General features: G+C 39.8%; 1 protein-coding gene across 1 annotated transcript; it reads left to right on the top strand.

The window, feature by feature from the left end:
- The first annotated feature begins 7,025 nt into the window (after nt 1-7,025).
- Nucleotides 7,026-11,463, top strand: LOC137287809 (beta-porphyranase A-like). The gene is made up of 3 exons (XM_067820198.1): nt 7,026-7,265; nt 7,743-7,881; nt 9,980-11,463. Exons 1-3 carry the CDS (start codon nt 7,026-7,028, stop codon nt 11,461-11,463), a joined length of 1,863 nt encoding a protein of 620 aa, XP_067676299.1.
- The last annotated feature ends 1,401 nt before the right edge of the window (nt 11,464-12,864 follow it).

Here is a 12,864-nt window from a genome sequence, read left to right as displayed (position 1 = left end):
CTGTCATTCACAAGGCAACGTGTATGCTCACATAAAGGATAATTCAAATTCAGCGTGTTTTTTAATACACTTACCTCTTCTGGTGTAAGCCACGAGCAGCTGTTTATCTTCACTTTATAGTAATTTCTTATCTTTCTATTGTGTGACATTTCACATATCAGATTGTTGTCAAGGGCTCTATGATCACGTGATTTCTGACTTGAATATTTTAGGTCATTGTGACTATTTTAAATGGCGTTATCATCAATTGGTTTTGACATATATATTTTTGCTTGGACTTGGCGATAACATTGCCTAATCTCCAATTCGAATATCTAGAGTTTTGTCTTCTCGACCACTGTGCTAGTTTCAGGTCACACTCTCGTAACGAAAAGCACATTTCTTAGCAACTGAGGATATAACAACCATGTTATTGTATAGTATGTCTGTTCAGGTTTTCAAAGTAAAACACGACCAATGTTCTCTTTATTCACCCATATATTTCCCACTATATACTATATTCTTGCACTGTAATAAGATACTTTTTTCTCGAATAACCCTCAGCAATACTTCGCTGTTTTATCTGTATAAATAGTGTCCAAGGCAGGTTTTACTTGTCACTTGTCAATTTATCCAGTAGTAAGTGTTACCCATGAACTCGATTATCGGCTTGTCTCTTTCAGAGTCTTCATTACAGATCATAATTACTTTGACTGACACCAACAAATACTCGGAGTGGTTAAAATAGGTTAACTTTACAGTAGCAAATTGATGTGAACGGTCGCACGTATGTAGAAGAATGTTTTATAATCATTGCAATTTTTCTGACTTAGCTCTGTCTAGACAAGTTTGCCTGTGACAAGAGCAACTGAAGAAACATATCCTGTAGTCATGCTGTTTGAGAAGTGGATCTGTACCTGTTTAGCGCCAGAGACAAACATGGAGGGACATAGAGCTCCTAAACCTGCCAACTGGTAGTGCTGGCAAGCTTTTCAGAACCATACAGCTTATAGAAACAGTGAAGATGGTGGAGGTTTGCCTGAGGCAGTACGTGATTTGCCTGAGACCAATGGAATACAATCGCATCTAAATAATCTAAATAATAAGTGTCACTTTACTCCAAAAGGAAAAGTCGTATTTATCCATTACTCCGGAATACCCTGTGAATGTAGACCCAGCTACGTTGATGCTAAATCTAGCATGGAGTTTCTCAGTCGCCATTGTATGGAAGATGGAGACGGTGTTAGAGTTCAGTACCTTGCAATGAGAAAAGGGTCCATTAATGGATTCGAAGTAAGGTGGGATTCTGTCTACTGTGTAATCATAGATTCATTGCACCAGCAGCACCATGAACTCTGCAGCAGCATCGACGTAGTTGGATAAACTAGCACGTGTGTTCAGCAGACTGGCCCATCAGAGGACGAAAACATTAGAAATGTTTTGTTTTGTCATTTATCATATGTTGATGTCAATGTTCTCTACGATAGATTGATGCATGTCTCTCGTCGCAACGTATCGAACAACCGTTCATAAATGTTATTTCTGTTCCTGAACAGTTTATTGCAGTATAACAACTGGTGCTGCACTATATCATATGTCACTAGGGCGTATAAAGGCCTACTGTACAGGTCAAACAGTAAACACATGTTTCACAATCTGTGGGACGAGAGGTTCGTGTGTATAGCTTTAAACCGTTGTATGTCTGCTGTCTCCACACTGATGTCTCTCTGGTAAACACTGCTTTATAGTTTATAGTTTTATAGTTTTCCACACATTTCGATGGAAAGAATCCCGTATCAGTGGACTGGATTCAAGTCATGAATAACAGTTTTTATTGAAGATACGTACCACTTACAAACTGTCCACATCCGAAATAAAACAGTAGCTTAATCATTTGTGTTGAGCTTGCGCGACATATTCTGCCGAAGTGACTCAATTTCTTTTTATCAATAACGGCCTCCATGCTGCAGAATCCGAGAATTTGTGTAGTAGCAGCAGTTGGAGATTGCACATTGAATCCTTGAATTATTCTTGCAAAGTATCTTTGCAATCTTTCTAAATCTTCTATTTCTTGTCTTGTGATGTTAGCCCACAGTTCGCATGAATAAAGGGCACTTGCTGAGATAAATACGTTTCCAACTTTTAGAACAGACCACTGGATTCAACCCTCCTGCCCCAAGACCAAAATCTTTGAGAGATGCTATTATCCTTCTAGCAGAAGAAGTAGAAGTAGCTTGTACTATGTTTTACAGACACGTGAATGTCATTCAGTTTAAAGTAAGGTTAGCCAGATATCCTTCTCACCGCCCTTGAACACAAGAACGCAACTTTTAGCTGGGTTGTGGGACAGCCCCCACAAGCACGAATAATCATGCACAATTAGGAGATAAACATATTTCATTTGAAACCTCCGGCTGACGCCGTCGGTTCCAAATGCATTCCCGTGCTTCAAATACTCAATAACACCCGGAAATTGGCCAACACATGATGTTTATCGACATTGTAAACACAAAAGTAAACGAAAGGGTTTTTACTGTGTGCACTGTGTTTACATCGAATACGGACACAGCAGTGAAGTGTCATCAGCTGGCCGTTTCAGCTGGTTCTCATGGTAGCATCTGGAGTTGCTCATTTGTGGCGTCATTCTAACTTTACGTCACAATATGATTTGAATGACGTCACCACTGTTGATGACACAACAAAACACTTGTTTACGTGTCAATACGCGGTGAATAGTCTTTCAGTTTCCGGGAATCTAATACCATTTAATCATGTTTTTCAACCAATCAGATTACAGAACACAGTAACTTTTGGTTTACAATGTTCAGTGAAGCCTGCAGTCCATGATTTGTTGTACTGATCGGGGTGGTGTCATCAGCTAACACCACTGAAGGTGCACTATGTTGTCCAGTCAACGCTCCTCGTTTGAGTTTGTGATCAGATCGTTGATGTGAAGGAGGAACATCCAAGCAGATAATACCCTTCCTTACCTCACTCCCTGTCTGATTAGGAAACACGACTCGTCATGCAGTTATATTGTACACAAGCAGACGCTTCTTTGTAAGAGTGTCTAATCAAGTGTCACGCCCGTCCGGTAGCTTCTATATCAAACAGTTTGAACAACAACCAAATGCCAAATCTTGTTGAATGCCTTTCTCTCCGTGTAATACGCGATCGTCTCTTTCAGTATACGGACAGCTGTGGTTGCACTGTGTCCTTTCCTAAATCCACAATGAAGTTTGTTTGGAAATTCAGGATTGGTTAAATGTACATGATCTACAGCTTTGTCCAAAAATGTCTTTTCAAACAGTTTAACGGAAGGCTGAGGTTAATGTGATCCCCCTTTAACCTGCCGGGTCAGTCTTGTCTTTGTTGTTACCTTTATATAGCGGAAGAATAGTGCCTATCCACATAGACTTGGGTATGTAGCACACCTCAATTATGAGGTTAAATAGGTGGACCAGGTGATCATACAGACAGAAACCAGCAAATCGGATATGTTCATTAGTAATAAGGTCTGGTCCAGGTGCTTTCTTCATCTTTAGCGATTTTACTACAGTTTCAATGTCATATATAGAAACGCCCTTTTCTTTGGGTCACACGATGGGACATCAGAACGTTCTATCTCCGCCACAGCATTGTTTATAGAATGAAAATGGTCAGCATCGAAGTTGTTGCTTTCATATGGCGAAAGTAGGTCACAGTAATTCTCCGACCACAGGTCGCATACTTCCAAGGGAGCAGAGGCACATTTATCTTTATACTTAATTTTGCACTGTACATTTGACGCAACCCCCCTTCTCTGTTTCTTAACAGTTCTGTAAAACCAGACAATATCAACTTCACTAGCTGTGTTAATTTCAACATACTTCTCCCTATTCCACCTTCGCTCAGCTTTTCGCATCTGTCGAAACTCCCTCTTTGAGTCTTTATAGTCAATATAAGACTGGTTACACCCTTGGGTTAGCCAATGGGGCTTTGCTTGTCTCGTCTGGAAGTGGTAATAAACTAGCACATGTGTTCAGGAGACTGGCCCATCAAGTACGTGCGCACGTGGGTGTGTATGTATGTAACGTGCGCACGTGTATGTATGTATGTATGTATGTATGTATGTATGTATGTATGTATGTATGTATGTATGTATGTATGTATGTATGTATGTATGTATGCGTGTGTTTGTGTTTGTGTGTGTGTGTGTGTGTGCGTGTGTGTGTTTGTATGTGTGTGTACACGACATGTCGAATTTTCTGTTGTTTCGAGCTCGTTCATAGTATCTAGAGATAAATACAACTTTATTTACTAGAAAAGCAGAAGTTTCAGGCATATTGCCAGACGATGAACAAGGCTTACGTCAGTATATCGTTCACCTCACCGTTTGCAAACCCTTCCCGTGACATCTGAACTCTCCAGATGAAATCTCGACTCGTCAGTGAACAGAACACCCTTCTGATATTATCTCCTGTACCGTAGCTGTCTACACCAGACACGACCTGTCGGTAACGTTGGACCAAAACTGGACGAACAGCAGGTCGTCGATGCCTGATGTTGTGTTCCCTTAATGAGTTACTGTTGAAGGAGTTATTGCGCCTGTAGATACACATGTGTCTTAAATCAGCCCTAGGCTTATTTCGCAGTCAGCATGCTGAGAAAGGTGTTTCTGAGCAAACGTTTGATTTAGAGTAAGTTATATTTTTAACTTTCAATTGCATCTTTAAAATGTGATACTCAACGCTGGATCATCCACCGATGCTAACATCGCAAATGTAGCATAAAGACAGTTCTAAAAGCTGCTGCTGCAGCAGCCGTAGACGTCTCGCGTAGAACTGTTAATTATTTAATCATATGGGTATCGTATTACATGCAACATGCTCCGAACAACCTATGTAAATGTGGTTGTCTTGTTTACAGTCGATCAAAATAGGATATACAATAAAACACTGCACAACCACGACTATTACATACTACCTACCAGGTGTTAGATACCTAGTGTGTGTTGTCGAATGAATACGATTTGTTTTGGTGATGTCATGATGTCCAATTTTCTCACATTCGTGCTTTGACAGACGATGTACTACTAAAGACAGTCAAGATTAGATTGTCATTTAAGATACAATGTGTGCTTATATAGGAAGTCGTTAGTATATCACTGTCTAAGGAAATAAATTAGTATTACCCCTGGCGTCTACATATACGTCGGGAGTCAAACCTGTGATGTCGGAGTATAGACCAAATGCCATATCCAAACGGCGACTCTTCGCCACGACAATGTTGCACTGGTTTTCTTTCCAAATGTCCTCATAAAAGGTATTCTCATATGACGTTTTGAGTGTAGGTACCATTTCACATAGGAGTACTCCTTCATCGGAACTGCCAGCAAATTTGATGGACAGGAACGCACGGTGTCTGCGCTAGCAATGTCCAAGGTTGTGGGTCTGAGGGGGTCTTGAATGTAAAGCGACATGTTGCCTCGGGAGGAAGTTCAACCACTCCTTTAGTTTTCTCAATGTCAAAGGGTTCATTAAAGGTCATAACTGGATTTCAGTTGTCCTTGATTGTGATGCAGGTAGCTTCTCCTGTGGCTGATTTCATCCAGTCGTCTTGGAAATGTAGCTTGATGGCCTGTGACATTTGAGAACATGTTGGGTCCTCCTGAGAGGGTCCCCAAAACTCTAAAAGACAATTCTAACGATTTTAAGCGTTCGATTTTTTAGAAGAAGTAGATTTTTAGTAGAAATAATATAAGCGTTGTACTGTCACCATGAGTAATTTATAGCATACACGCATAATCGTTCCTTATCACTGACCTACACACGTTCATGAAACCAATATTTCTAGGCGCCATTGCTATACTGTTCACGCAAGACATAAGTGTTCCAAGACATCTGGAGAGTTGGAGAGTCAAGGCCACGGAATATGTTGGTCACCTTATGCATTAATTTGAAAGCCGAATACATACATACATATTTTGAAATTATTGTGCGTTAGACGATCATGGATGATATCATGTCCTATTTCTGTCATAGATCACCTACATGTTTGTGTTTAATATCAAAGTCTGTAAATTAGATTGCTAATTCCAGTTCCCTCCAGACATGTATATGTTCTCTCAAATCATGCTTTTCTTCTTCGGCCGTGTTATCAGTCCAGTGCCATATACACATGGATATGTGACAATCACTGTGCTGCTAAAATAAACAGCACTCACAAGGGTATGAAAAATTCAAGATAGTAAGAATATGGTCGAAAACATGTAAATATCCTTGCATATTCCATACAAATAAATGCCCTAAGCCTATATGTACACACATATGGAACAATGCTCGTGTTTTTCATTTCCGTTCTCTCACATTAACACACACTGTCAATAGGAGCTCACACGAAGCATTGTTTGACATGTATTTTCCATTATTACTTTTGGATTGTTGACACAGCAATATTCATAATGAACAGGGTAATTCACCTGAAGCGTTTATTTCTATTAATATTTTGGAATGCTTTGTATTGGGGTGATTTACTATATTTTAGCAACACAACGATTGTTTTCACGTGCACGAATTACTGGAGATTAGTACAAATTTCTCCAATAGCTGCACGTCAGCTTTTTGCGTGGTTAACATTTAACAAATAAGTCTCGGAAGCACCCTTGGTGTTCAAAAGCCAAATGCTTTTAACTGTGAAAATCACATGCCATATGCCAACACACATCTGGCTTTTCTACATATTTCTGATATCGTGAAGCAATACAATACCGGCAATATGAAACTCGATATTAAACATTTAGCAAAGCTTTTGAAAGAAATAAAACACATCTGCCTTGACTATCCAGTAGTTGTCTTTGTACAGTTACGTCCTCGATGAACAGCACCTTGCAGCCCAACCTGGAAAGTGAAATTCGGTCTTTGGTTATCATATATTGGTTTCTAGAACGCTTATTGTGATTATTTTCAGGGCCACTGATAAGCAATGGTTACGTTTTATAATATATTACTCGTGGTGGGTCGCTTCATAGAAGAACACATATTCCGTCTCCGGGGACACGAGTGACAATGATTTGTACACTTGCCATTTTCCTTTTAGCATTGTCAATAGATGAAGCGTCCAGTAACACAACTGTGACGATCTATCCTCAGTGGTTGGCAAAGGGAGGTCATATCCACTATGATCGAGACAGATGGAGCAAACACAATGGTCTGGAACAGGATTTTCTTATACAAAGTTGTCGAAGCATTCGGACAGACAGTGGGCGCTGGATGAACAGAGATTTAAATGATCGTCTCTTCCAAGACGTGAGACTTTTCGTACATTTATTCATTAAAGAAAATATCACTGTACAATACCGTCTGAATTGCACTTAGAGCCTGTATTAGAAAATCTTGATTTGAGAAAGACATATTGAGACAATTACTTTAAACATGGTCCCTAATAGCCAGGCTGCCAGTTATTTAAAAATAAAAAGGTCAGACTGACATTGATTATAGTAGATATTGTACTAGCTATGTAACGGTTTCTCAAATGCCTTTGATCCCGAGATTAGGATTGGATGGTTTTTATTATTTTCATATATGAATTTATGTGTTTGAAACCAACGTTTTATAACACCTCCAGCCTAATTTAGAATGGTTGAAGTAGGCCATTGTTTTCCTTGATATAATTCAGTAACTGGTCATTGCCTTCAGTAATATTTACTAACGTTTATTTTCAAAATAACAGATTATTATATTCAGTCATTCAGCCATGGTATTCTATGCGTATTCATAAAACAGTGGCCTGAGGACCCAAACCGTGGTGGTTACCCTGACCCCAACTACCTGAAGAATGTTACTAAGCAACAAGAACTGTTCTCCAACTACCTGGCCAACATCAACAGTGGTTACAAGAATGAAATGATCATGGTGATGAAAGGTAACATTGTGACGTTCAAATTTCCTGCCCTCAAGCGTTGATATCTACCTTCAGTTATCTATAGCCTTGTTGTACTATTCTGAAAAGTGATACAACATTAAGTTACGTGCTATTTTTTAATTTTCATCTCCGATGGTGCAACTGACCTTTGTCGACAGATTGTATATTATTTCAGTTTAATCTGTTATCAATATTTTATACACCGTATTTCTGTGACTATACATACTCGCTCAATTACTACCAAGCAAGTTGTGATGATTGAACTGTACGAAGCGGCAAGAACGATCTCTTGGTCAGGCATTATCATCACGAGAAGTTGGCTCAGTCACTGGATTGTTCGGGCGAGGGGTTGTTCTTTAAAGCTTTAAAACAGATCGAATATTACTGAGCACAGTACGTAGCGCCTGTCATGAAAGAATCTTGATTCTCGATGGAATTGAAGTCAAACATACTGTTTCAGCTATTCAGCTGTTTAGTGCCAGAAAATGACTCCAACACCTTAACTCGTTAGGATGAACTGGTTCCTGCCAACAATCTAAAACTGTATCCGTTCAGTGTTGGACCATTATCACAACTTTGTCTCTCATCGGTACACCGCCAAGCCTTATGAAGCCTAGAATGCATTCAATTACGTCAGATACACCATGACAACTGCGTCAAACAAGGGGGGGGGGGGGGGGGGGGGCGTGAAGGTCGCGGGGTAGAATAAGCCTTCAGCAACCCATACTTGCCATAGAAGGCGACTCATCTTGTCGTAAGAGGCGACTAACGGGATCGGGTGGTCAGGCTCGCTGACTTGATTGACACATGTCATCGGTTCCCAATTGCGCAGATCGATGCTCATGTTGTTGATCACTGGATTGTCTGGTTCAGACTCGATTATTTACAGACCGCCACCATATAGCTGGAATATTGCTGAGTGCGGCAGAAAACTCAACTCACTCACTCACACAAACAATGGGACATTTATCATGTCTCGTCTGAAATTTTCTTACATATTTTGGGAGATTTTCCAGCTGGCATACCATTATGCAGGGATTCATGCAGATAATTTATATTGTTTTATACATATTTATTTGGCAACGTCTTTATAAGCATGGAAATTCCGTTTAAGCGATTGTTTACAAGCCACATAGTGCAGCTGTAGTCCTGCTGAAATAGATATGTATTCATGATATTGTCAGAATTGTAAATCGACTCTGCTTTCGTGGAAAGGGTTTTGTCGATCTGTCAATCTGTCAGTCATAGAAATAAATATGTAACTTGAGTGCAGTTGGTTACATGATCGAAACCTGTCTGGTTGTCAGTATGTAAAAGCGGGATAAATGTATATTATTTGCTGCATTCGCTACGTTGAGCAGAGTAATGTAATACTTAATATATCTCAGGTCGCGTTCCAAATGACTTTCGTGTTATTGTGTTCATCCAGGCAGTTAAAGTTGGGACAATTCCAACAGTTGTATGGTTGGGGTCACCAGAAAAATAATCTTCACACACTGTAACCTTATATGGAATCAACCCCGATTTGTCGCCCTGACAAGGTTTTACCCAATAGGCTATATCGCTCACTTCGCTGAACGTAAATATACTGTTTTGAAATTTTACGCTCCAACCTACAACAGGAAATAACTGAAAGTTCGACAATTCAGCAGAATACAAGTCAGAGTTTGACAACCTGACAATTTCAAAACACAGTAGGATAAGATCCTGCTGTGATATGAGCTGTTACTTATGTCCACGTGTTAACATAAGTGACAAAAGACCAGCACACCGAAAACTGTGCTGAAAGCAGAGTTAATCGTTCTATTCCGTATTTGATACCGGTTTTCGGGGAGAGGTTCGTGTATCCTGCAACATCGGTGACACCCATCATGAACACATGTAAAGGCTAGTCAGTTGTTCAGGAACGTGTGGTAAAAGGTAGGGAATTGCATTAGGTATCAGTTTTGCAACCACTTCTAATTTTGAAATTTCTTCCATATGTGGATCATAAAGTTTTTCCAAAGCTTCACTTTGGCCTTGAAAGCTCAAACCGTAATCACACAGCTTTCCCTGATTCTATAACTCACACATAGAAGTTATTTCTAACATGTTTCAGGTATCTTCTGGCCGACATGGATGGATCAGTCTCAGCATCATGGTCAGTTCCCCAACAACATCGATGCTGCTTCTGAATTCATCCTGTTGATGATGGAGGGGGTTTATGACTACACCCGCGGACAGATCCCACCATACTTCGAGGTCATTAATGAACCGGATTCTCAATGGCAGATCTTGAACTTCACGACGGTTTCCCTCTTTCACAAGTCAGTTGCAGAGAAACTCCATGCCAAATTTAACATCAAAGTTTCTGGACCCACCCTCGACGGTTATACTCAGAAATCAGACGTACATCATTTTTCGTACTGGAATCAAGTAGCAAGCTTTATGGATGTTACTTTAGCCTATTTGGACACATTTTCCTTCCATTCCTACAACACACTTGTAGTTTCAGGGAAATCACATCGGTTTTCTGGTATGAATGAAGCCCGTCTAGTGGCATTTGTTGACCTTGTTGAGAACTACGCCTGTCAGAAGCAAGGGAAAATTGTACCCCTTGTTATTAGTGAATATGGCCGCGGGCCTGTGGAAGGAATTGATAAATACGCTCCATCGGGAATTGTGGACTTTTCGACAATATACCAAGCAAATGCTCATCGATTCACCCAACTGAGCCTCAGGGAATACGTAGATAGAGGAGTGGTGTTTCTTTTGTCCAATGAACAATCTCCTGAGCATGACAGCCTCAACTGGTCACTTTTTAATCGTCAAGGAAAGCCAACTCGTATTGTGGACGTTTTTGAGTTTTGGTACAATTTCACCGCCGAGTACTCCTTCATCAGAACTGTCAGCCAATGTGACGGACAGGAACGCACAGTGTCTCCACTAGCAATGTCCAGTCCTTCCAATAACGAAACAGTCATTCTCCTTCACAGCTATTCTCAAATGTCACAAACCATCAAACTACATTTCCAAGATGACTGGATCAAACCAACCACAGGAGAAGCTACCTGCATCACAATCAAGGACAACTGGAATCCAGTTATGACCTTTAATGAACCCTTTGACATTGGGAAAACTCAAGGAATGGTTGAACTTCCTCCCGAGGCAACATGTCGTTTTACATTCAAGACTCCGTCAGACCAACAACCTAAAGTTACTGTTAATGAAACCACATACTACGGAGCTGATATGGTTATACCGATTCAGAATAGCGTCCCTACAACCACCATATCCCTACCAAAAGGTGTTTTTTACTCTGCTAAATTGCGAGTTTCGACTAGTCTCCCCGTCAATGAAACAAACAACTTAGCAGCTGTTACCTTTAACGGCCACTCTCTTGGTTCCTTTTATAAGCTGTATGATTCCGACAAGTTTGACAATGACACCTGGTGGGAGGTCTGGGAATTCGATGTCCCTAACTCTCTGTTAACCACGGCCAATATAATCCGTGTTTTCTTCTCTAATCATGAACTGCCGGGATACGTGTCGTCCGTTGTCCTCGTTACAGCCAAACTTGTTCCCTCGAATGTAAAACTATAAACGTCTTAACGAAAGGACAGCATCTTGAGTTTATTATATGATGAAAAATGTTTGTAAGTGCATTTGTACACATCTATTGTAGCTGCCGCGGTTTTATACAATTTATACAATATAGTTACAGTGTTGTGATGGGGAGAATCGGGCCATCATATTCTTAACAGTCACAGAGGACAGAATGAAAGTACACACCCATAACCAGGGATTCGAATCATGACCGTGTTTCTGAAAAGAGGTGGATCCCTGCAAAGCGCCATAGATGACTAACATTATATACAATACATTGTCAAAATCTCAAAACTGTTAATGGAAATGAGCTGTCTCTTAATATGTACAATAATGGTTGCCTTCCTTTGAATTGATCGTTGTATTTACGATAAAAAAATCATTCCTGAGTATAAAAGAAACAGAGTATGTCTTTTTCTTTCTTTTGCACTTAGTGTTTACCATGACGAACTGGATCAGATGATCATGAAAATAAGTGTATATAAATAAAGATCATTGGGTGTGGGTATCCGTTCATTTGCCTCCTTTTTCTCGAAGTGATGGTGACGTCCTCTCTCGAACAATGACAGTACATTTGCAGACACTCTTTTCGCACAGATTAATAAAAAAACATTAAGGACTGAGTACATAATGCCGTTGGTGTCATTCCAGCTCCAAAGGATTAAACGCTCAAATGGAATGCACACTGACTACATTCTTGACTGGAATGTACGCTATACTATGTTGTCGGTTTGTCCTCTGTGTCCTTAAGATAGACATTGATTCATTTCAGTATCAAATTCATTGTATTTGTTTTAATGAAGCTGTGGTTTCCACACACATTTCATAAAGTTGATGACAACTCGTATAAGTAGCGATTAGAGATGTATTCATGGACTATGAACTGACAGCATGTTTATCGATGTGTATAATGTTCGATTAAGCTAAAACCACGCATCATGATACAATGTATAAATTAGAAATGCTAACGCAACGTGACACAAAACACGTAGCAGCACACTGGAACTCAACAAAGTTGTACTAATAAGTGTCACTGGTGTATATAAATTCTTCTAGGTGGTACAAGTACAATGTTTTTCATCATAAGGAATATAACTGTAAATGTACATGAAATATTCATTATCTGAAACATATTGAATCCAGAAAACGATGGATTTTCAACATGAACATGTGCAACGAAATAGTTATTGTCTTCTCCTTCATTGAAAAGTATATAGACATTCCTGTGTTGTGTTCAGTTGTGAATATTTGAGCGTTTGTCGAATCCAGAAAACGATGGATTTTCAACATGAACATGTGCAACGAAATAGTTATTGTCTACTCCTTCATTGAAAAGTATATAGACATTCCTGTGTTGTGTTCAGTTGTGAATATTTGAGCGTTTGTCGAAATGTTCAA

The sequence above is a fragment of the Haliotis asinina genome, chromosome 6 (genome assembly GCF_037392515.1).
Source record: "Haliotis asinina isolate JCU_RB_2024 chromosome 6, JCU_Hal_asi_v2, whole genome shotgun sequence".
Taxonomy (NCBI): domain Eukaryota; kingdom Metazoa; phylum Mollusca; class Gastropoda; order Lepetellida; family Haliotidae; genus Haliotis; species Haliotis asinina.
This window is presented reverse-complemented; position numbering and strand designations above follow the sequence as displayed.

Bases quoted from the DNA above. Each gene is read 5' to 3' on its own strand.
- LOC137287809 (XM_067820198.1), top strand. From the start codon at position 7,026: ATGATTTGTACACTTGCCATTTTCCTTTTAGCATTGTCAATAGATGAA. The intron at 7,266-7,742 runs GTGAGACTTTTC...TTCATAAAACAG, and splicing joins ATGATCGTCTCTTCCAAGAC to TGGCCTGAGGACCCAAACCG. The intron at 7,882-9,979 runs GTAACATTGTGA...AACATGTTTCAG, and splicing joins AATGATCATGGTGATGAAAG to GTATCTTCTGGCCGACATGG.